The sequence below is a fragment of the Somniosus microcephalus genome, unplaced genomic scaffold (assembly GCF_052327205.1).
Source record: "Somniosus microcephalus isolate GS21.2 unplaced genomic scaffold, FLI_Smic_1.0 unresolved_chr1, whole genome shotgun sequence".
NCBI lineage: Eukaryota > Metazoa > Chordata > Chondrichthyes > Squaliformes > Somniosidae > Somniosus > Somniosus microcephalus.
In genome coordinates this window covers 9,677,785-9,701,525 of record NW_028225179.1, presented here as the reverse complement: position 1 = coordinate 9,701,525, position 23,741 = coordinate 9,677,785, and the positions used below count along the sequence as shown (strand labels likewise).

Sequence of the window (23,741 nt, the reverse complement as noted above, 5' to 3'; positions counted from 1 at the left end):
GGGGCTGCTGTTTCAAAACTGAGATGAGGAGAAACTTCTTCACTCAGAGGGTGGTAAATCTATGGAATTTGCTACCTCAGATAGCTGTGGAAGTTGCGACATTAAATAAATTTAAAACGGAGATAGACAGTTTCCTAATTGATAAGGGAATTAGGGGTTACGGGGAGCGGGCAGGGAAGTGGACATGAGTCTAGGTTCGGATCAGCCATGATCCTATTGAATGGCGGAGCAGGCCCGAGATGCCATATGGCCTACTCCTGTTCCTACTTCTTATGTTCTTATGTTCTTTTTCTCTTCACATATCTATAAAAGCTTTTACAGTCAGTTTTTATGTTTCCTGCAAGCTTACTCTCATATTCTATTTTCCCCTTCTTAATTAATCCCTTTGTCCTCCTTTGTTGAATCCTAAACTGCTCCCAATCCTCAGGTTTACTGCTTTTTCTGGCCAATTTATATGTCCTCTCCTTGGATCTTATGCTATCCCTAATTTCCCTTGTTAGCCACGGTTGAGTCAACTTTTTTGTTTTATTTTTATGCCAAACTGGGAAGAACAAATTCTGTAGTTCATCCATGCGGTCATTGAATGTTTGCCATTGCCTATCCACCGTCAGCCCTTTGAGTGACATTCCCCAATCAATCCTACCCAACTCGCTCCTCAGACCATCGTAGTTTCCTTTATTTAAATTTAGGACCCTAGTCTCTGAGTCAACAACTTCATTCTCGATCTTAACGAAGAATTCGATCATATTATGATCACTCCGACCCGAGGGGCCTCTTACAACAAGATTGTTAATTAATCCTTTCTCGTTACATAATACCCAGTCTAAGATGGCCTGATCTCTGGTTGGTTCCTTGACATATTGGTCCAGGAAACCATCCCGTAAACACTCCAGGAATTCCTCCTCCACAGTAGAGGACATGAGAGGGCGGGAGTCCCTTTAAATGTGCAGGGGGTGGGTGTCCATTTAAATGCGGAGGGGTGGGTGTCCCTTTAAATGTGGAGGGGGTGGGTGTCCCTTTAAATGTGGAGGGGGTGGGTGTCCCTTTAAATGTGGAGAGGCGGGGCCGCGCATGGTCATTCGGCCCCATCACAAAACCAGGCTGCCAGTGCGCCTGCGCGGGTCCTCCGGCGAGCACACGGAAGGCCGGGCCCGGGAGGAGGCGGAATCAGCGGCCGGGTAAAGTGTTGGGGAATCGATTTAAATCGAGGTGAGCGGGGAGCGGAGAGCGAGATTGTAAAGGAAAATATGAGAAAAACCAATCCTGGGAGTCGGGCGGGCGGGACCCCCGCGGACACCGAACGGAGCTGATTGATCCGCGCGGGGTGGCGTGGTGAGCCGGAGCCATGTGCTTCTGACTGACGGGAGCGCGGACCATTAGGAAGAGGGCTGAGGTGGGAGGACTGAACTGGGCGGCCTAGTCCTCCAACCATTGGCGGCGCGGCTAGGGGGCGGGATATTCCCTCACCCGGCGCTGAGGCTGGGGCCCGATTGTGACGTCTTCAGAGGAAGAGGCCGGCCCGGCCTGTGACTGACGGAAGCTCTGACCAATAGGATGAGGGCTGAGGTGGGAGGACTGAAATGGGCGGCCTGGTCCTCCAACCAATGGCGGCGTGGCAAGGGGACGGGGCCTCCTCTCCAGCTCAGGTGCGCTGGGGCCGATTGTGACGCGCTGTCCCCAGGTGAGAGCCGCAGTCGGCACAGAGCTGGGGCTGGAATCTGGGAGAGGGGCCGCAGGCAGCACAGAGCTGGGGCTGGAATCTGGGAGAGGGGCCGCAGGCAGCACAGAGCTGGGGCTGGAATCTGGGAGAGGGGCCGCAGGCAGTGGGCCTGGCAAAGGGGCACAAGCTTCACAATACAAGCTTCTTTCAAATGCAAAATTGTTTCCTACAGACAGCCTTGGTCACTCTGCAAAAAAAACTGTTTAACAATTCATCATAACTCCCCTGCTTCAGGAGAGGCGTAGGGTGCTAAAGCAAGGAAGTTATGATGAAACTGTGTAAAAGACTGGAGTCAGCTGTGGGTCTGTGGATAGCAGAGTCAGAAGGTTGTTGGTTCAAATCCCGCTCCAGGGACTTGAGCATATAAAGCGAGGCTGACACTCCAGTGCGGTGCTGAGGGAGTGCCGCACTGTCGGAGGGGCAGTACTGAGGGAGCTCCGCACTGTCAGAGGGGCAGTACTGAGGGAGCACCGCACTGTCAGAGGGGCAGTACTGAGGGAGCACCGCACTGTCGGAGTGGCAGTACTGAGGGAGCTCCGCACTGTCGGAGGGGCAGTACTGAGGGGGCGCCGCACTGTCGGAGGGGCAGTACTGAGGGAGCTCCGCACTGTCGGAGGGGCAGTACTGAGGGAGCGCCGCACTGTCGGAGGGACAGTGCTCAGGGAGCGCCGCACTGTCGGAGGGGCAGTACTGAGGGGGCGCCGCACTGTCGGAGGGGCAGTACTGAGGGAGCTCCGCACTGTCGGAGGGGCAGTACTGAGGGAGCGCTGCACTGTCGGAGGGACAGTGCTCAGGGAGCGCCGCACTGTCGGAGGGGCAGTACTGAGGGAGCGCCGCACTGTCGGGGGAAGCAGTGCTGCGGGAGAGCTGCACTGTCGGAGGGGCAGTACTGTGGGAGAGCCGCATTGTCGGAGGGGCAGTAATGAAGGAGTGCTGCAGTGTCGGAGGTGCCGTCCTACGGATGAGACGTTAAACCGAGGCCCCCGTCTGCCCCCTCAGGTGGATGTAAAAGATCCCGTGGTGCTATTTCGAAGAAGTTATCCCCGGTGTTTTGAGCCCAATATTTATTCCTCAATCAACATGACGAAAAAACATTATCTGGTCATTATCACATTGCTGTTTGTGGGAGCTTGCTGTGCGCAAATTGGCTGCTGCGTTTCCCACATTACAACAGTGACTACACTTCAAAAGTACTTCATTGGCTGTAAAGCGCTTTGGGACGTCCGGTGGTTGTGAAAGGCAGTTACGAAGGCAAATGGTATGCTGGCCTTCATTACAAGAGGATTTGAGTACAGGAGTAAAGAAGTCTTACTCCAATTATATCTTCTTTCTTCTTAGGCAGTCCCTCGGAACCGAGGATGACTTGCTTCCACATTAAAAATGAGTTCTCAGGTGTAAGGGTAAACCGGGAGAGCTTCTTCTCCCCGAGACGGACCCTCTGATATAAAGGGTCGACTGGATCCATGTTTATCTGTAATTTAAACAGAAGTCTGGTCGTCTTCCGAGCTCTTTACCCCAGAGGAGAGGGTAGAATGGGGGTCTTTAGTGTTAAATGGTTTCACCTGGGTCCATTGCTTCCATCGCATACCCATCGGTTCCTGTAGACAAACACACGTATCACTTGTCATTAATACAGTACATGGCCCCATCCAACGGACCCCATTCCCTTTCTTCCGATAACTTGCGTCATTACTTGTTGACCTATTCTGGGCAACTCGTCTGGTTTAAGTCCAGCATTCTGCCTTCCTAGATCTTTAATCTGTTGTTGGTTCCTTACTACTTTATTTAGTGCTTGTATCTCCTGATTTAGTTGTACTAAGTATCGCCTTAATCTATCTTGTACTGGTCCTGGTTCTCCCACCCCTCCATCCAAATCCTCTGGCAGTCTCATAGCTCGTCCTGTCATTAATTCATAGGGGGTCAGTCCGGTCGTTCATCCTGGGGTGGCTCACAGCCTCATTAGTATGCTGGGTAATAATTCCGACCATCCCTTCCCTGTTTCTTGGATGACTTTTGTCAGAGCGTTTTTCAGTGTCCTATTCATTCTTTCTACCATCCCCGAGCTCTGGGGGTGATATGGTATGTGGTATTTTTGTGTCACATGTAGCAGCTTACAGATTTCTTTCAGTATTTTGCCGGTGAAATGAGTGCCATTGAGTCAATTTGCAGAGGCACTCCCCAACGGGGTATAACCTCGGTAGCCAATATTAGTGCAACTGTTTTTGCAGAGCAGTCTCGGGTGGCAAAGGCTTCCACCGACCTGGTAAATTGGTCAATTATTACCAGGCAATATTTCTTCCCCGGTCCTGCGCTAAGGGGCCGGTAAAGTCAATTTGTAAGTTTTCCCAGGGTCCTTGGGGCCTGGGTTGGTTTGCTACTCTAACTCTACATCTCTGTCCTACATTATTCTTGCACATATTATACAGCGGTGGCAATATTTCGCTACTTCCCGACCTATCTTTGGTCACCACCAGTACTGTGTCAGTAGGCGCAACATGTTACTTCTGCCAGTATGTGTTACACCATGGTATAGCGCCATCAGTTGTTGTCTACAACATTCCGGTGCCACCACCTGGTTACGTGGGCCCCATTTCCAAATTCCATCTTGTAATTGCGCGCCAGTTTGTCTCCATTTCTCCTTTTGCTCTTTACTAGTATTTTCTTGTAGCTCCATTATATTCACTTCCTGTACCCCACTGACTATCATGACCATATTTATTTCGTTTTTGAACGCGTCCTCTGGTTGCATTTCTTCCGCAGCTAGTTTTGCGGCTAGATCTGCATACCTATTCCCTATAGGGGCCTGGTCCTGGGGTTCATAGAAACATAGAAGATAGGAGCAGGAGTAGGCCATTCAGCCCCTTGACCCTGCCCCGCCATTCAATGAGATCATGGCTGATCATTCAACTTCAGTACCCTGTCCCTGCCTTCTCCGCATATTCCTTGATCCCTTTAGCCTTAAGAAATATATCCAACTCCTTCTTGAATATATTTAATGAATTGGCCTCCACTGCCTTCTGTGGTAGAGAATTCCACAGGTTCACCACTCTCTGGGTGAAGAAATTCCTCCTCATCTCTGTCCTAAATGGCTTACTCCTTATCCTTAGACTGTGACCACTGGTTCTGGACTCCCCGGCCATCGGGAACAACCTTCCTGCATCTAGTCTATCCAGTCCTGTTAGAATTTTATTATTTTCAATGAGATCCCCTCTCATTCTTCTAAACTACAGCGAGTACAAGTCCAATCGACACAATCTCTCCTCATACGTCATTCCTGCCTTCCCAGGTATCAGTCTGGTGAATCTTCGCTGCACGCCCTCCATGGCAAGAACATCCTTCCTCAGATAAGGCGACCAAAACTGCACACAATACTCAAGGTGTGGTCTCAACACGGCCCTGTACAACTGCAGCAAGACATCCTTGTTCTTGTACTCGAACCCTCTCGCTATGAAGGCCAACATACCATTTGCCTTCTTAACCGCCTGCTGCACCTGCATGCTTACCTTCAGCGACTGGTGCACAAGGACACCCAGGTCTCGTTGCACTTCCCCTTCTCCCAATTTATTGCCGTTCAGATAATCTGCCTTCCTGTTTTTGCCAGCAAAGTGGATAACCTCGCATTTATCCACATTATACTGCATCTGCCATGCTTCTGCCCAATCACCCAACCTGTCCAAATCATACTGGAGTTTCTCGGCATCCTCCTCACAGCACACACGCCCACCCAGCTTTGTGTCATCTGCAAACTTGGAGATATTACATCTAGTTCCCTTGTCTAGATCATTTATATATATATTGTGAATAGCTGGGGTCCTAGGACCGATCCCTGCGGTACCCCACTAGTCACTGCCTGCCACTCGGAAAAAGAGCCGTTTATTCCAACTCTTTGCTTCCTGTCTGCCAACCAGTTCTTTATCCAAGTCAGTACCTTGCCCCCAGTCCCATGTGCCTTAACTTTACACGCTAATCTCTTATGCGGGACCTTATCGAAAGCCTTCTGAAAGTCCAAATACACCACATCCACTGGTTCTCCCTTATCTATTCTACCAGTTACATCCTCAAAAAATTCCAGTAGATTAGTCAAGCACGATTTACCTTTTGTAAATCCATGTTGACTTTGTCTGATCCTGTCACTGTTTTCCAAGTGCTCTGCTATTACATCTTTTATAATGGACTCTAGCATTTTCCCCACTACCGATGTCAGGCTTACCGGTCTATAATTTCCTGTTTTCTCTCTACCACCTTTTTTGAATAGTGGGGTAACATTAGCTACCCTCCAATCCATGGGAACTGTTCCAGAGTCTATCGAATTTTGGAAGATGACCAGCAATTCTGTCCCTCTAGTGCTACTTGTCTCTCCCAGTCCTCTCTTCACCTTGTTTCTCCTCTCTAATGTTTCATCCTGGTGCCCATCCCCCTGTCAAATTAATTTAAACCCTCCCCCACAGCACTAGTTAACCGTCCCATGAGGACATTGGTCCCAGCTCTGTTGAGGTGCAACCCGTCCACCTTGGACAGGTCCCTCCTGCCCCAGAACTGGTCCCTCCTGCCCCAGGAATCTGAAGTCCTGCAATATTTCTCTTTCAGGTACTTCTCCAATTCCCTTTTGAAAGCGGTGATTGAATCTGCCTCCACCACCCTTTCAGGCCGTGCATTCCAGATCCTAACCACTCGCTGCGTAAAAAAGTTTTTCCTCATGTCGCCTTTGGTTCTTTTGTCAATCACCTTAAATCTGTGTCCTCTGGTTCTCGACCCCTCTGCCAATTGGAAGAGTTTCTCTCTATCTACTCTGTCCAGACCCCTCTTGATTTTGAACACCTCTATCAAATCTCCTCTCAATCTTCTCTGCTCCAAGGAGAACAACCCCAGCTTCTCCAGTCTATCAATGTAACTGAAGTCCCTCATCCCTGGAATCATTCTCGTAAATCTTTTCTGCACCCTCTCTAAGGCCTTCACATCCTTCCTAAAGTGCAGTGCCCAGAATTGGACACAATACTCCAGTTGAGGCCGAACCAGTGTTTTATACAGTTTCATCATAATTTCACGCTTTTTTACTCTATACCTCTATTCATGAAACCCAGGTTCCCATCAGCTTTTTTAACCGCTTACTCAACCTGCCCTGCCACCTTCAATGATTTGTGCACATATACCCCCAGGTCTCTCTGTTCATGCACCCACTTTAGGATTGTACCCTTTAGTTTAGATTTCCTCTCCTCATTCTTTCTACCAAAATGTATCACTTTGCACTTTTCTGCATTAAATTTAGTCTGCCGCATGTCCGCCCATTCCGCCAGCCTGTCTATGTCCACTTGAAGTCTATCACTATCTTCCTCACTGTTCACTATACTTCCAAGATCTGTGTCATCTGCAAATTTTGATAATATGCCCTGTACACCCACATCCAAGTCTTTAACATATATCAAGAAAAGCAGTGGCCCTAGAACCGACCCCTGGGAACACCACTGTGTACCTTCCTCCAGTCTGAAAAACAACCGTTCACCACTACTCACTGTTTCCTGTCACTTAGCCAATTCCCTATCCGTGCAGCCACTGTCCCTTTTATTCCATGGGCTTCAACTTTGCTGGTAAGCCTATTATGTGGCACTTTGTCGAACACCTTTTGGAAATCCATGCGCACCACGTCAACCGCAGTGCCCTCATCAACCCTCTCTGTTACCTCATCAAAAAACTCCATCAAGTTGGTTAAACACGATTTGCCTTTAACAAATCCGTGCTGGCTTTCCTTAATTAATCCACACTGTTAGTTTTGTCCCTGATTTTTGTTTCTAAAAGCTTCCCCACTACCGAGGTCAAACTGACTGGCCCGTGGTTGCTGGGTTTGTCCTTACACCCTTTTTTGAACAAGGGTGAAACATTTGCAATTCTCCAGTCCTCTGGCACCACCCCAGTTTCTAATGAGGATTTGGAAGGTTATGGCCAGTACCTCCGCAATTTCTTCCTTCACTTCCCTCAGCGTACTAGGATGCTTCCCATCCGGTCCTGGTGACTTATTTACTTTAAGTACAGCCAGCCTTTCTAGTACCTTGTCTTTATCAATTTTATCCCATCCAGTATCTCCTCTACCTCCTCCTGCACTATGTCTATGGCAGCATCTTCTTCCTTGGTGAAGACAGATGTAAAGTACTGATTTAGTACCTCAGCCTTACCCTCTGCTCCATGCGTAGGTCTCCTTTTTGGTCCCTAATCGGCCCCACCCCTCCTCTTACTACCCGTTTACTATTTATATGCCTATAGAAGACTTTTAGATTACCTTTTATGTTAGCTGCCATTCTATTCTCATACCCTCTCTTTGCCCCTCGTATTTTCTTTTTCACTTCTGCTCTGAACTTTCTATTTAACCTGATTCTCAGATGTATCCTCGACCTGACATCTGTCATACACGCTCTTTTTCTGCTTCATCTTACTCTCTATCTCTTTCATCATCCAGGGAGCTCTGACTTTAGTTGCCCTACATTTCCCCTTAGTGGGAATGTACCTCGACTGTACCCGAATTATTTCCTCTTTAAAGGCAGCCCATTGTTCCTCTACAGTTTTGCCTGCCAATCTTTGATTCCAATTTACCTGGGCCACATCCGTTCTCACCCCACTGAAATTGGCCTTGACCCACAGTGCAGTGGATGCGCTCTAGACTGCACTCCCCTCCGAGGTGTCGTCACCCTCACCGGGATTCAGCACTGAAATCCGGTTTGAGAGCGCCACACTCCCGGGGGATTCCTGCACTGCCTTGCCTCCTCAAACCCTGCTGGGCGGCCACCCAGTTAAATTACATAGAAACATAGAAGATAGGAGCAAGAGTAGCCATTTGGCCCCTCGAGCCTGCTCCGCCATTCAATGAGATCATGGCTAATCATCCAAACTCAGTACCCTGTCCCTGCCTTCTCCCCATATCCCTTGATCCCTTTAGCCTTAAGAAATATATCTAACTCCTTCTTGAATATATTTAATGAATTGGCCTCAACTGCCTTCTGTGGTAGAGAATTCCACAGGTTCACCACTCTCTGGGTGAAGAAATTCCTCCTCATCTCTGTCCTAAATGGCCTACCCCTTATCCTTAGACTGTGACCCCCTGGTTCTGGACTCCCTTGCCATCGGGATCACTCTTTCTGCATCTAGTCTGTCTAGTCCTGTTAGAATTTTATAAGTTTCAATGAGATCCCCTCTCATTCTTCTAAACTCCAGCGAGTATAAGCCCAATCGACCCAATCTCTCCTCATGCGTCATTCCTGCCATCCCAATTCCCATGAACTCTCTGTGGCTGCGGGGTGACCACCTCCTGGAACGTGCGCTCCAGGAAACTCTCAGCCTCCCGTCTGCCCGGCAGTGACTCCAGCCGCTCCCCAAGCTCAGAGACCCTGAGCTCGAGTTCCAGCCACTGGAGGCACTTCCTGCACCTGTGGTTCACCAGGACACGTGAAGCGTCCCGGAGTTCCTGCATGGCACAGGAATTGCAGACATTGGTCCCATCGTTTGGCTTAAAATCTGTCTACTTAAGCTATAGATATATCTGATGTGAGGTTAGTGTCCCCTTACCCCTGTTTATTATTCAATCAGTGATTGCCTTTTTGCCAGGCCCACTGCCTGCGGCCCCTCTCCCAGATTCCAGCCCCAGCTCTGTGCTGCCTGCGGCCCCTCTCCCAGATTCCAGCCCCAGCTCTGTGCTGCCTGCGGCCCCTCTCCCAGATTCCAGCCCCAGCTCTGTGCTGCCTGCGGCCCCTCTCCCAGATTCCAGCCCCAGCTCTGTGCTGACTGAGCTGCTCTCACCTGGGGACAGCAACTGGAGCCTGAAAATCAGCTTCAATGCCTCTGGGCTGGGAAAGGGGGACATGAGGCAACATTCTCCCTCTTACTACTTTCTACACCCCTTTTACAGGGTTTTAGAAGTGGAGCATTTACAGACAGGAAGCTCAGACCAAACATCACGTCAGGATCTGACAGAGTCGCTCAATTCATCAGGACCTGAATATCATCGGCCTTTGCACATGGAAGGAGAGAGCAATGATCGCAGCGCCGACAGACCGCACACGTGTTCCGTGTGTGGACTCGCCTTCAGCCGATTGCCTGCCTTGGCGAGACACGTGCACCGTCACACTGGGGAGAAACTGGGTAAAGGTGGGGATGGCGGGAAGGGATTCAGTTCCCCGTCTGCGTCAGATGTTCATCGGCGCAGTCACACTGGGCACAGTCTGTTCACCTGCTCCGTGTGTGGGAAGGGATTTGTTTATTCATTCCACCTGCTGAGACACCAGCTTGTTCACACTGATGAGAAACCATTTAAATGTTCTGACTGTGGGAAGAGCTTTAAATACTCCAGTGTCCTGAAGGAACACCAGCTTGTTCACACCGATGAGAGACCGTTTACATGTTCCGGCTGTGGGAAGAGTTTTAAAAGCTCCGGGGCTCTGACCAGACACCATTGTGTTCACACTGGGGAGAGGCCATTTCCCTGCTGTGTGTGTGGGAAGGGATTCTTGCAGTCCACCAACCTGCTGGCACATCAGCGAGTTCACACTGATGAGAGACCCTTTAAATGTTCTGACTGTGGGAAGAGCTTTAAAAGCTCCGGGGCTCTGACCAGACACCAGCGCGTTCACACTGGGGAGAGGCCATTCACCTGCTCTGTGTGTGGGAAGGGATTCACTGATTCATCTACCTTGCTGATACACCAGCTTGTTCACACTGATGAGAGAGCCTTTAAATGTTCTGTGTGTCAAAAGAGCTTTAAAAGCTCCAGGGCCCTGAAGCGACACCATCTTGTTCACACTGATGAGAGGCCATTTAAATGTTCTGACTGTGGGAAGAGCTTTAAATGCACTGGGGACCTGAAGCATCACCAGCAAGTTCACACTGATGAGAGACCCTTTAAATGTTCTGTCTGTCAGAAGGGCTTTAAATACTCCGGGGACCTGAAGCAACACCAGCGAGTTCACACTGATGAGAGACCGTTTACATGTTCTGACTGTGGGAAGAGCTTTAAAAGCTCTGGGGATCTGACCAGACACCAGCGAGTTCACATCGGGGAGAGACCATTTCCCTGCTCTGTGTGTGGAAAGGGATTCTCTGATTCATCCAACTTGCTGACACACCAGCACGTTCACACTGATGAGAGACCCTTTAAATGTTCTGACTGTGGGAAGAGTTTTAAAATCTCCGGGGCTCTGACCAGGCACCAGCGAGTTCACACCGGGGAGAGGCAGTTCACCTGCTCTGTGTGTGGGAAGGGATTCTTGCAGTCCACCAACCTGCTGGCACACCAGCTTGTTCACACTGATGAGAAACCGTTTACATGTTCTGACTGTGGGAAGAGCTTTAAAAACTCGAATGACCTGCTGAGACACCAGCGAGTTCACACTGTTGTGTAGCGCAGGGCCCTGTAGACAGCTGGGGTGACCTGAACGTGGAATGGATGAATGTTTTATAAATTCTTGTACTACTGTTTAATCTTTCAATCTGTTGTGCTGATGATTCCCTTGATTTGACTGTTAATGTTATTTTTGTTTTTCTCCTTATCACAGGCAATTGCCTATTAAAAGTCAACAATCGCAACCAATAAAACCTGTAACATAACAAAAAAAGTTTAAAGGAAACTTAAATTAAATTAAAATTCTATTTTCGGTGGTGATGATGCACGCCAGTCTCTCCGGTACCCACCGGTCGCGGAAGGCCTCGAGCGCGCCGGTGGACTGTTCATGTTATTACATTGAATGTACATCACAGAAACAGGCCATTCGGCCCAACTGGTCCATGCCGGGGTTTATGCTCCACACGAGCCTCCTCCGACATATCCTCCTATGTTTATCAGGCTTCTCCTTAAATCCATCTATACCATTCACCTCAACTACTCCTTGGGGGAGCGAGTTCCACATTCTCATCACTCTCTTGGTAAAGACATTTCTCCTGAATTCCCTCCTGGATTTATTAATGACTATTATATTTATGGCCCCATAAATATGATGAGATTCTGTTAAGCTGACCAGTATGTTTTTGTACTTTGTCTTTTTCTGATGAATGAAACATTACTGAGCCCCTGTACCCGTGTTATGGGATGAAGTGCCAGACAAGTGAAGGCACAACGTCTGGGTGTGAATCTGATAATAACCTCACGGACCGTATAGGTGTGATAACCAGACGGGCTTGTGGTTATAGTCTGGTCACAGATGGACTAAATTCCCTGAATTAGCAGGAGTTCAGGAGGCGGTCAACAGACGGGTCCAAACAATCCCATTTCCTGAGCGGTAACCAAGCTTGTGTATAAGAACAGGCCACTTAAGCCATTGTCAGTTGGAGCAGATCGAGAAGATCGCGCGTGAATCCACTGTACTTCTATTCTCCAGATTGAGGGAATTTTCACCCGATCTGTGTTATGCAGCGCTCTTAATAAAGTCTGGAGAGACAATTTGTGTTCTTGTGAACTTGATTATCTGGTATCCGAAACCCTGGGACTCCCGATCATTAGAGTCAACCTCAGTGTGTGGAAAGGGATTCCCTGGTGTATCCCACCCGCTGACACACCAGTGTGTCCACAGTGTGACTGCGGTGGGTCGATTCCACTGTTCCCGATGCCTTTAATCACATCCAGGACTGAACCATGTTAATTCAGGCAACTGGGGCTTGTTAATGTTAAGAGCCCCCAATAACTGGGCTGGATTTAAAGATTATTCCCTGTTCTCTCAGTACTAGTGAGCAGAGAGAAGCTGATGTTATAGAATCATAGAGCACAGTAGGATGCCTTTCGGCCCATCGTGCTGGTGCCGGCTCTCTGAAAGAGCGATGCAATTAGTCCCACTGCCCTGCTCTTTCCCCACAGCCTTGTACATTTCTGCTTTTAGTATATATCCAATTCCCTTTTGAAAGTTACTATTGAATCTGCTTCCACCTCCCATTCAGGCAGTACATTCCAGATCATCACAATTCGCTGTGTAAAAAAAGTCTCCTCATTTCCTCTCTAGATTCTTTTGCCAATGATCTGAAATCTGTGTCCTCTCGTTACCGACCCTCCTGCCAGTGACAACAGCTTCTCCTTGTTTGCTCGATCAAAACCCCTCATAATTTTGAGCACCTCGATCACAGCTCCATTTAACCGTCTCTGCTCCAAATTATATTGCCATTGTTTTGTGAATTGTTGCTGTGATCGAGGTGCTGGATGTCCGTGCCTGGGGAATGGGACATTCTATCCTCGTGAGCACCGAGTGTCAGCATCCAGCAATCTCTGGTCAGGGACTGTCTTTTTAAACTGCCTCACCTGAGCTTTTGACTCCCCGATTTCATTCTTAAACATTTCAGAGTTTTTACAGAGTGACCAAGGCTGAACAGATAAATGTGAGGTATTATGTTTTGGTAGGAAGAATGGGGAGGTCACTTATCACTTGGAGGGTGCGAGTCTAGGTGGGGTAGAGGAACAAAGGGATCTCGGAGTACAAATACACAAATCACTAAAAGTTGCGACACAGGTTAGCAAGGCCATATCTAGAGGGATAGAGTTGAAAAGTAGTGAAGTTGTGCTAAACCTGTATCGAACCTTGGTTAGACCACACTTAGAGTAAAGCGTACAGTTCTGGTCGCCATATTATAAAAAGGATATAGAGGCACTGGAGAGGGTGCAGAGAAGATTTACAAGGATGATACCAGAAATTCTCCTCATCTCAGACTTAAATGGGTGACCCCTTATTTTTAAACAATGACCCCTAGTTCTAGATTCTCCCACTAGAGGAAACATCCTCTCCACATTCACCATGTCCAGACCCCTCAGGATCTTATATGTTTCAATCAAGAAGGGTAGTAGGGATAAACCAGGGAATTACAGGCTAGTGAGCCTAACATCAGCTGCGGTACACGACTGGACACAGGCTTCCAGTCACAAAAACAACCTTCGACCATCACCCTCTGCCTCCTGCCACTAAGCCAATTTTGGATCCAATGTGCCAAATTGCCCTGGATCCCATGGGCTCTTACCTACTTGACCATTCTCCCATGCGGGACTTTGTCAAAAGCCTTACTGAAGTCCATGTAGACTACATCAACTGCATTACCCTCATCCACACACCTAGTCACCCCCTCGAAAAATTCAATCAAATTGGTCAGACATGATCTCCCCTGACAAAGCCATGCTGGCTATCCTTGATTAATCCTTGCCTCTCCAAGTGGAGACTAATTCTGTCCCACAGAATTTTTACCAATAATTTCCCGACCACTGATGATTCATTGGGGCCTGACCAGAGTTTGTGAACAAGAGGCCCAGAAATGAGTGATTTCCTGACAAAACACCAGGGCCTAGAAATTCAGTATAGCCACTTTTGGGGCGGTAAAGTCGGGCGGCCGCTAAAGTTTGCGCCCGCCGGAAAGTGGAGTCCACTTCGCCGAAATTCAGTAGCTTTGGCCAAGGAGTTCGCTCGAGCGCTAAAACTGGCGTTGCACGGCTATCTTTAGGCGCTAAGCCGACGGTGCAGACTGATACCGCCGAGGCCGGGCGCAGCGCAGGTGCGGTCATGTTTTGATTGACAGCAGACACCCTGGCGCCGGCCAGCTCTTAAAGGGGGAAGGGTCGACTTGGTCTGCTGCCACGCCCTGGATACTGCAGCCCTCCAGCTAGGCCTAAACACTGCTGCTGGAGAGAAATAGCGCCAGGAAGGATGCAGAGGGCCCGTGAGCGAGCGCAGCGCTTCTCTGCCCATGATTTAAAGGTGCTGGTTAGGGCTTTGGAGAAGAGAAGCCATATCTTGTTCCCGGACAGTGGCAAGAAGCCTCCCAAGAGGGTGTACAGGAGAGCCTGGAGGGAAATCGCCCAGAGTGTCACAGCCAACAGCGATGTCCCCAGGACTGGTGTCCAATGCCGGAAAAAGTTTAACGACCTCACTCGGATTGTCAGGGTGAGTACCCTTTCCAGTGTCCTCCTCATCCTTGCATGTGCACCTCACATTATGGGCAAAGGGACCGCAAAGCCCTAATGGCCAGCCCTCATCCAGCAGCTATGGCACTGGCATGAACATCAATTGCACTTTCTGCACTTTACACACTGGCCAAGCTATTCGACCATGGGAGGCAGTGCATACAGCAACAGGGCACCACACTGGCCAAGCTATTCGACCATGGGAGGCAGTGCATACAGCAACAGGGCACCACACTGGCCAAGCTATTCGACCATGGGAGGCAGTGCATACAGCAACAGGGCACCACACTGGCCAAGCTATTCGACCATGGGAGGCAGTGCATACAGCAACAGGGCACCACACTGGCCAAGCTATTCGACCATGGGAGGCAGTGCACACAACAACAGGGCACCACACTGTACTTAGAGGCCGTCCTTTCTCTTGCAGGCCAAGCTGGCCCAGAATCTGAAGAGCCGGACTGTCACCGGGGGAGGCCGTGCCCAGTTCCAGCAGCTCAGTGACCTGGAGGAGCACGTGGGTCGAGTCATGGGTGCCCGGGTGATTGGCCCCGTTGCAATTGGAGATGCTGACCCTGTGCTGGGCCCCAATGGTAAGGACATGACCGTTTGGACCTCTCTCGTTCCCCTTGCGCTTCAGATCTACATCCTTTGCCACTGTCCGACCAATGCGCAGAATGCCACCACTCATGCCTCCCTCGCTGACGCCCTGTCCTCACTCTAAAGCTACTCTTGTGCCTTCCTGCTTTCAGCTGGTAAGGAGGAGGTCCCTGAAGCTGCGAGTGTCAGTCCCTCGGAAGAGGAGGATGAGGAGGAGCAAGAGGAAGGTGGCACATCGGGGGAACCCTCATCCGCGCCAGGGGATGGCAATGGAGGGGACACGTGTTCCCTGGAGGAGAGCCAGGGGGAAGTGTTGCAGGGGGGTGTAGCTCCTGTGCCCAGTGGCGTCCAGCCAAGCGGGAAGGGTCGGCCAGCTCGGCTGCCTTCTCCCCAGAGGGGGGAAGTGTTGCAGGGGAGTGTAGTTGCTGGGCCCAGTGGCGTGCAGCCACGCGGGAAGGGTCGGCCAGCTCGGCGGCCTTCTCCCCAGAGGGAGAGTCCGGCCTCCAGTTCGGAGGCAGTCCTCGCCCAGGAGGTGCGCCTCCTTGATCAAATGTCCGCGGACTCGGATCGTCGGCACACCGAGTTCATGGGGGTTGTGACACGGTTGCCTGAGGCCATTGAGTCCCTGGCTCATAGTGTGTCCGATTTCGGGACCTCACAGACCAGGGGTGTGGTAAACCACTTTTATCATTCACTATCGTTACACTATGGTTATCACTGTTATATCGTTACACTATGGTTATCACTGTTTACACTGTTGTATCACTACACGAGGTCGCCTCTTGTCACGCTGTTATACCTGGGCTGACCACTGCTGACTCCGCCCATGGCTCCACCTACTTGCCCAGGTATAAAGGTGGTCGACTGGCTGGTATTCCTCCTTGTTGGATCCGATCACCCACGAGGGTGGGCTCTGTTATTTAGCCAATAAAAACCTATAGTTACTGTCTTAACTCGTCGCTTTTCATTGGATGAATTGATAGGTATATCAATTTTATTGGCTAAATTTTGAAATGTCTTTAACGGAGCAGCCAAATGACCAGTCAGACGCCCAGCTACAACAGCCACAGCAGCTGGCCTGGCTGCGAGCCCTCCGACCGCCGTACCTGGATCTAAACCCACAGGCAGCAAACTCAGCCCTCGACTTCAAACACTGGCTGAGCTGTTTCAAATCCTACCTGGGAGAATCCGGCGTGCCTCAGAGATCCAAACTAAGAGTTCTGACCGCCCAAGTGAGCCCTAAAGTATTTGCACTCATCCAGGACCTTACTACATACGAGGCCGCCCTCAACCTGCTGAAAGAGCAGTACCGGAGCCCGGTAAATTCTATGTATGCCAGACATCTCCTAAGATCCCGCCCGCAACAGCCAGGAGAGCCTGTAGATGAATTTTTACGGGCGCTACAAACACTCGGCAGGGACTGTGACTTTAAAGCTGTAACGGCTGCAGAAAATACTGAAGAGAATATCCGCGATGCCTTCGTGAAAGGCCTTCGGCCCGACTACTCATGGCAAAGACTGCTCGAATCAAAGGACCTCACCCTGAACACAGCTGCAGCCCTCGCTCGCTCTCTGGAAGTGGCCCATCGGGACCTCGAGGTGTATTCCAGGTACTGTGCTGCGCGACCCTGGGACTCGGGCCTGACCCCGACCGCAATACCCCTCGCACTGCCGCCTCTGGGACCTACCTCAGCGTCGGCGTCCCGGACCCGATCGGGACCGCCACCCCCGGTACCAGCTGCGACATCGGAGCCCCACGATCGGGCCGCCGGCTGCTTTTTCTGTGGCCAGGCGAAACACCCGAGGGTGCGCTGCCCTGCAAGAAACGCGACCTGCTCCGACTGCCACAAGAAAGGCCACTTCGCGAAGGCCTGCAGGGGGAAAGCCACAGACGCCAGCAGTGCCTCATGCGAGTTGTGGGGGCTGCAATCTTTCATCAAGGCCACAGATGCCAGTATCCCCTCGTGTGAGTCGTGGGGGCGGCCATCTTTGATCAAGGCCACCGACACCGGCAGTGCCTCATGTGAGTTGTGGGGGTGGCCATCTTCTCCGCCATTTTATGCAACGTCGTGGGCACCGCCATTTTGTTCACCACACTCGACCGCCACCTTGTCTCCAGACCCGACAACAGCCTCACCCGCAGACTACAGCAGCTCGCTCAGCCATACACTAGCCTCCGTCACACTGGACCAAGCTCGCCCGCATCACCTGTCCAAGTCCATGATGGACATCAAAGTAAACGGCCACGCCACGACCTGCCTGTTCGACAGCGGAAGCACGGAGAGTTTCATCCATCCAGACACGGTGAGCCACTACTCCCTCATTGTCCAGCCAACGCGCAACCGGATCTCGATGGCGTCGAGGTACCATTCAACAGACATCAGCGGATACTGTGTTGTGACCCTGTCGGTTAGGGGCTCGGAGTATAAAAATTTTAAACTTCTCGTCCTGCCCCAACTCTGCGCTGCCGTCCTACTAGGGCTGGATTTCCAATCCCACCTTCAAAGTGTCACTTTGGCATACGGTGGACCCCTCCCCCCACTCACAGTCGACAACCAACAGCCTTTAAACTGCCCACCACGTACCACCTGCGGCCTATCCACCCTCAGGGTTCCGCCCCCTCCCTGTTTGCCAACCTCACCCGTGACTGTAAACCCGTCGCTACCAAGAGCAGGCGGTACAGCGCCGGGGACAGAGCTTTTATTAGCTCTGAGGTGCAGCGTCTCCTGAAAGAGGGCATCATCGAGAGGAGCAACAGCCCCTGGTGTGCCCAGGTCGTAGTCGTTAAGACCGGCGATAAAAACTGCCTAGTCATCGACTACAGCCAAACCATAAACCGGTACACCCAGCTGGACGCATACCCCCTTCCCCGCATATCTGATATGGTCAATCAGATTGCACAGTACCGAGTATTCTCTACCATCGACCTTAAGTCGGCCTACCACCAACTCCCTATCCGCCTTGAGGACCACCAGTATACTGCCTTCGAGGCGAATGGCCGCCTCTACCACTTCCTTAGGGTTCCCTTCGGCGTCACCAACGGGGTTTCGGTCTTCCAAAGGGAGATGGACCGGATGGTTGACCAGAACGGGCTGCAAGCCACGTTCCCCTATCTAGATAACGTCACCATCTGCGGCCGCGACCGGCAGGACCATGATGCTAATCTGGAGAGATTCCTCCGTACGGCCCAATGGCTGAACCACACCTACAATAAGGAGAAATGTGTGTTTAACACCTCGCGCCTTGCCATCCTCGGCTGCGTAGTAGAGAACGGAGTCATCGGCCCCGACCCCGAAAGAATGCGCCCCCTCATGGAGCTTCCCCTCCCCCACTGTCCAAAGGCGCTGAAGAGGACCCTGGGGCTCTTCGCCTACTATGCCCAATGGGTGCCGAATTATGCGGACAAAGCCAGACCCCTCATGAAGTCCGCCTCCTTCCCCCTGACGGCAGAAGCGTGCGCAGCCTTCTCCCTCATTAAGGGAGACATTGCTAAGGCCACAATGCACGCGGTGGATGAGTCTATCCCTTTCCAAGTGGAGAGCGATGCATCCGACTTCGCCCTAGCCGCAACCCTTAACCAGGAGGGGAGACCGGTGGCCTTTTTCTCAAGGACCCTCCAGGGCCCTGAGATCTGACACTCTTCGGTCGAGAAGGAGGCCCAGGCAATCGTGGAGGCTGTACGACGCTGGAGGCATTACCTGGCAGGCAAATGATTTACCCTCCTCACCGACCAGCGTTCGGTCGCTTTTATGTTTAATAACAAGCTGAAGGGCAAAATCAAGAATGACAAGATCTTGAGGTGGAGAATCGAGCTCTCCACCTATGATTATGAGATCTTGTACCGGCCTGGTAAACTGAACGAACCCCCAGATGCTCTATCACGAAGTACATGCGCCAACGCGCAAATTGATAGACTGCAGACCCTCCACAACGACCTCTGCCACCCCGGAGTCACCAGACTTTACCACTTCATTAAGGCCCGCAACCTGCCCTACTCCATCGAGGAGGTCAGGACCATGACCAGGAACTGCCAAACCTGTGCCGAATGCAAACCGCATTTCTTTAGGCCGGACAGAGCAAGCCTGATCAAGGCCACCCCCCCCCTTCGAGCGCTTGAGCATCGATTTTAAGGGGCCCCTCCCGTCCTCTGGCCGTAATGTGTACTTCCTCAACATCATTGACGAGTACTCCCATTTCCCCTTTGCCTTCCCCTGCCCAGACATGACCAGTACCACGGTCATCAAATGCGTGATCGACCTCTTCGCCGTGTTCGGGTTCCCGAACTATATACATAGCGACCGGGGCTCCTCCTTCATGAGCGAGGAACTTCGCCAGTTCCTACTAGCGAGAGGTATTGCTGCAAGCAGGACCACCAGCTCCAACCCCCGAGGGAACGGCCAGGTGGAAAGAGAGAACGCGACTGTCTGGAAGGCCGTTCTCTTAGCCTTAAAGTCCAAGGGCCTCCCAACCTCTCGCTGGCAGGAAGTCCTCCCGACAGCGCTGCATTCCATCCGGTCACTGCTTTGCACTGCCATTAATGCCACCCCCCATGAACGAATGTTTGTTTTCCCCAGGAAATCGACTACGGGAACCACGCTACCAACTTGGCTGACCTCTCCGGGGCCCGTCTTGCTGTGAAAGCACGCGAGGGCCCATAAAACAGACCCCCTGGTCGAGAGGGTGGACCTCCTGCACGCCAACCCCCAGTACGCCTATGTGGCATACCCAGACGGGCGGGAGGACACAGTCTCCTTACGAGACCTCGCACCCTCGGGCATCCCTGAGACACCACCGTTACCCCCCACCACCCCCCCAAATCCAGCCCAGGTAGACGGCATGCCGGAACCCCACGAGCCTTCGCCGACCACGCAGACACCAGCATTAACATCGGATACTGCATCACCGCCGCCGCTGCTGCGACGATCGGAAAGGCTTACGAGGCCTCCGGACAGACTGACATACCCGAACTGGTAGTACACTTCACCCCGCCGGACTCAAATCTAAACAAGGGGCGAATGTGGTAAACCACTTTTATCGTTCACTATCGTTACACTATGGTTATCACTGTTATATCGTTACACTATGGTTATCACTGTTTACACTGTTGTATCACTACACGAGGTCGCCTCTTGTCACGCTGTTATACCTGGGCTGACCACTGCTGACTCCGCCCATGGCTCCACCTACTTGCCCAGGTATAAAGGTGGTCGACTGGCTGGTATTCCTCCTTGTTGGATCCGATCACCCACGAGGGTGGGCTCTGTTATTTAGCCAATAAAAACCTATAGTTACTGTCTTAACTCGTCGCTTTTCATTGGATGAATTGATAGGTATATCGGATTGTTGGCACACCGAGTTCATGGGGGTTGTGGCATGGTTGCCTGAGGCCATTGAGTCCCTGGCTCATAGTGTGTCCGATTTCGGGACCTCACAGGCCAGGGGTTTCGAACAACTCGCGGCAGCACAGGCCAGGGGTCTCGAACAATTCGGGGCATCACAGGATGCGAGTCGGGCACAATTCGGGGCATCACAGGACACGAGTTGGGCTGAATTCGGGGCATCACAGGACGCGAGTCGGGCCGAATTCAGGGCAGCACAGGACGCGAGTCGGGATGACTTCAGGGCAGCACAGGCAGCGAGTGGACAGTTGATCAGTGGTGCCGTGCAGTCACTGGCTGATCTGATGCGGGCACAGACCAGGGCAGTACGGGCACTCACTGCTGCCACACTCGCTGTGTCACGCATGCATCGCCAGGGCACCCGCCGCGCTGCTGCAGCACAGCGGTCTGGCCTTCACCAGATTGCTGCGCTTGCTGCAGTGCCAGCCCGGCTGACTGCCAGTGTCTCTGGCGACCAGCGAGCGCCTGGCATCAGCCAGCTTGCCCCCATTGCTGCAGCCGCCACTGCCACTCCCCCAGCAAAGCTGCGACGAGCTGCTGGAGAGACTGATGCTGCCCAGCCACAGCTGCAGCAGTCAGCAGCCGGCCCCTCCAGGGCCGGAGCTCGTCTAGGCCGACCCCCAAGGGCATCTGCCATCACGCATTGTGCCCCTCAGGAGCCTTCCCCCAACCTTGCAACACCCACAGGGCCCAGGTTGAGGCGGAGCAGCAGGTCGTCCAGGGGCCGGAAAAGGCTGGACAAGGACTCGCCTTCTCGGCACACAAAGTAGAGTGTGTTGCCAAATGTTTTTTTATATGGGGGTGCTTGTGCTGCCTATGGGGGGGGTTCTTTTGGTAAGGCCGAGGATGAAGGCAAATGTTTTTTTATATGGGGGTGCTTGTGCTGTCTATGGGGGGGGTTCTTTTGGTAAGGCCGAGGATGAAGGCCATTTGGATGGACAAGTTTTGTTATTCCTCCCCAGGTTGTGGGAGTGAGATCTGTTTTTTGGGGGTGTTGTGTGTTTTTGGGCTTCATGTGGGAAGGGCCCTGAGTTTGTTCAATAAAGCTTTTTCTTTATTCAGCTTGTCCATGTGTGATGTTTCAAGTGGTTGTTGCGTTAACCGGCTGAGGGCTTGCGGAGCGGCTGCATTCATGTGCCTTCATTGCCACAAGCCATTCCCTGACAGGGGGCCTAGAAGTGTCGTTCAATAAGCCGCCGACGGACGGCCCTTGGACCTTGTGGCTCCCTCCTGGGCTGGTACTCCTCCTCCTCCTCCTCCTCCTCCTCATGGTCCTCCTGAGGTGGTGGTCCAACGTGAGGTGGCAGTGCCTGAGTCCTGCGGATAGCCAGGTTGTGCAGCATGCAGCAAACGACGACGAACTGGGAGACTCTATCCGGCGAATACTGCAGAGATCCGCCGGAGTGATCCAGGCAGTGGAACCGTTGCTTGAGGACACCAATCGTTTGCTCTATGATGTTCCTTGTGGCTTGATGGCTTTCGTTGTATGCCTCCTCAGCAGGGGTCCTGGGCGCGCGGAGCGGGGTCATGAGCCATGTACACAAAGGATAGCCTTTGTCCCCGATAAGCCATCCTCTTGGGGGAGGCTGTGCCTGGAACATGTCAGCCACAGTAGTCTGGCGCAGGATAAATGCATCGTGACTGCTGCCTGGAAAGCGGGCATTGACAGCTAGGATGCGCTGCCTGTGGTCACACACCAGCTGTACATTGAGGGAATGGTAGCCCTTCCGGTTGTGGTAATCCTTGGCATTGTCGATAGGTGCCCACAAAGCCACATGTGTGCAGTCAATGGCGCCCTGCACCATGGGGAAGCCCGCTGTTCTCGCAAATCCGACTGCACGCTGCTCCTGCCTCTCTAGGGTCATGGGGAAGGAGATGAATTGGTGTCTCCTTGTGAAAAGGGCATCGGTGACCTGCCGGATGCAGCGATGCACGGCGAACTGGGATATGTTTGCTATGTCCCCAGCAGCGGCTTGGAAGGAGCCGCTTGCATAAAAGTTCAGAGCCACCGTGACCTTCACTTCCACCGACAGAGACGTTCTGCTCATCAGCTGTGGACGCAGATCTCTGTGAAGCAGCTGGCAGATCTCTGCAACCACCTCCCTTCTGAAGCGCAGCCTCTTAACACACTGCGCGGCAGTCATGGTGAGATAGGACACCTGCTGGCGATATTCCCTGAGTGGGTAAGGCCTACATTGCCGATGCCTGATGGCCCCTCTGCGTCTAGGCATGGCTGCCACTCTCACACAGCATCTGTGAGCCCTTCGCACATAATGCTGGAACTGAGGGTTGGAACCCCATGCAGCCCCCATAATATACTTGCAAACAGTGAAATCACAATGAGTCAAATTTCCAAGCTCTGGCCAGAAGCCAAAAATACCTCTCCTATGTTGGCCCAAATCAGTAAGGTCTCTTCCTTGGTCTCTGTCCAGAAATCCGTTGCACTAAAGTCATTGCAGCAAAATGGCTGGCCTTTATATTTCAGTCTAAGTGCCCTTTAATTAGCACTCCCCGAGGCCCGCAGGGCCTCTGCTGCGTTCCACTTCACAGTTCTTAACAGCGCCACGCCCACATTGAGCGGGCGCCACTGAAGTTCTGGTTTGGGGTGCACAAACGGCGTTGCACGACGAAATGACGTCATAAGTTGCGCGCGCAGCTGAGCGCGCGCAAACACTTTGCGCCGGCGCTAAATGTCTACTGAAGTTGGGCGTAGGCGCAGATCATTCTGTGCCCGGCCGCTAAGTGCCTAGCGCTCGAGATCTACTCCTCTTATGGCGCTAACGGCTGGTGAACGCAACTGAATTTCTAGGCCCAGATGCCAACTTGTTGATCATCCAGGGCCCATTGTCCCACTTCCTCTCGCTGTCTTCCGCCCATTGTGTTGACAAAGTTGTGGTCAAACAGACAGGGATCACATATCCTGGACTGCAGCAGGAAGCAAGCAGCACTGTCGGCTCAACTGTGAACGGATATTATCAAACCTGGAAACATCCTGGGAATGGACAATTTAACCCTTTCATCATTTCTAGCACAGCACAAATCCACAAGTCAACAGAAAGCAGAAAAACCTTCATCACATGAGATTAAACCAAACCCTAATCCTACAGATATATGTATACACG

The 23,741-nt window shown here is 51.8% G+C and overlaps 1 protein-coding gene across 1 annotated transcript in view; it reads left to right on the top strand.

Annotated features, from left to right (window-relative positions):
* The first annotated feature begins 1,095 nt into the window (after positions 1-1,095).
* LOC147093410 (uncharacterized) overlaps positions 1,096-23,741 on the top strand; it is a 97,564-nt gene continuing 74,918 nt past the window's right edge. Inside the window, exons 1-2 of the mRNA XM_085974309.1 lie at positions 1,096-1,209; positions 9,612-11,096. Of these exons, the coding sequence (XP_085830435.1) occupies positions 9,721-11,096 (1,376 nt within the window). The 5' untranslated portion in view covers positions 1,096-1,209; positions 9,612-9,720. The remainder of the gene's footprint in view (positions 1,210-9,611; positions 11,097-23,741) is intronic.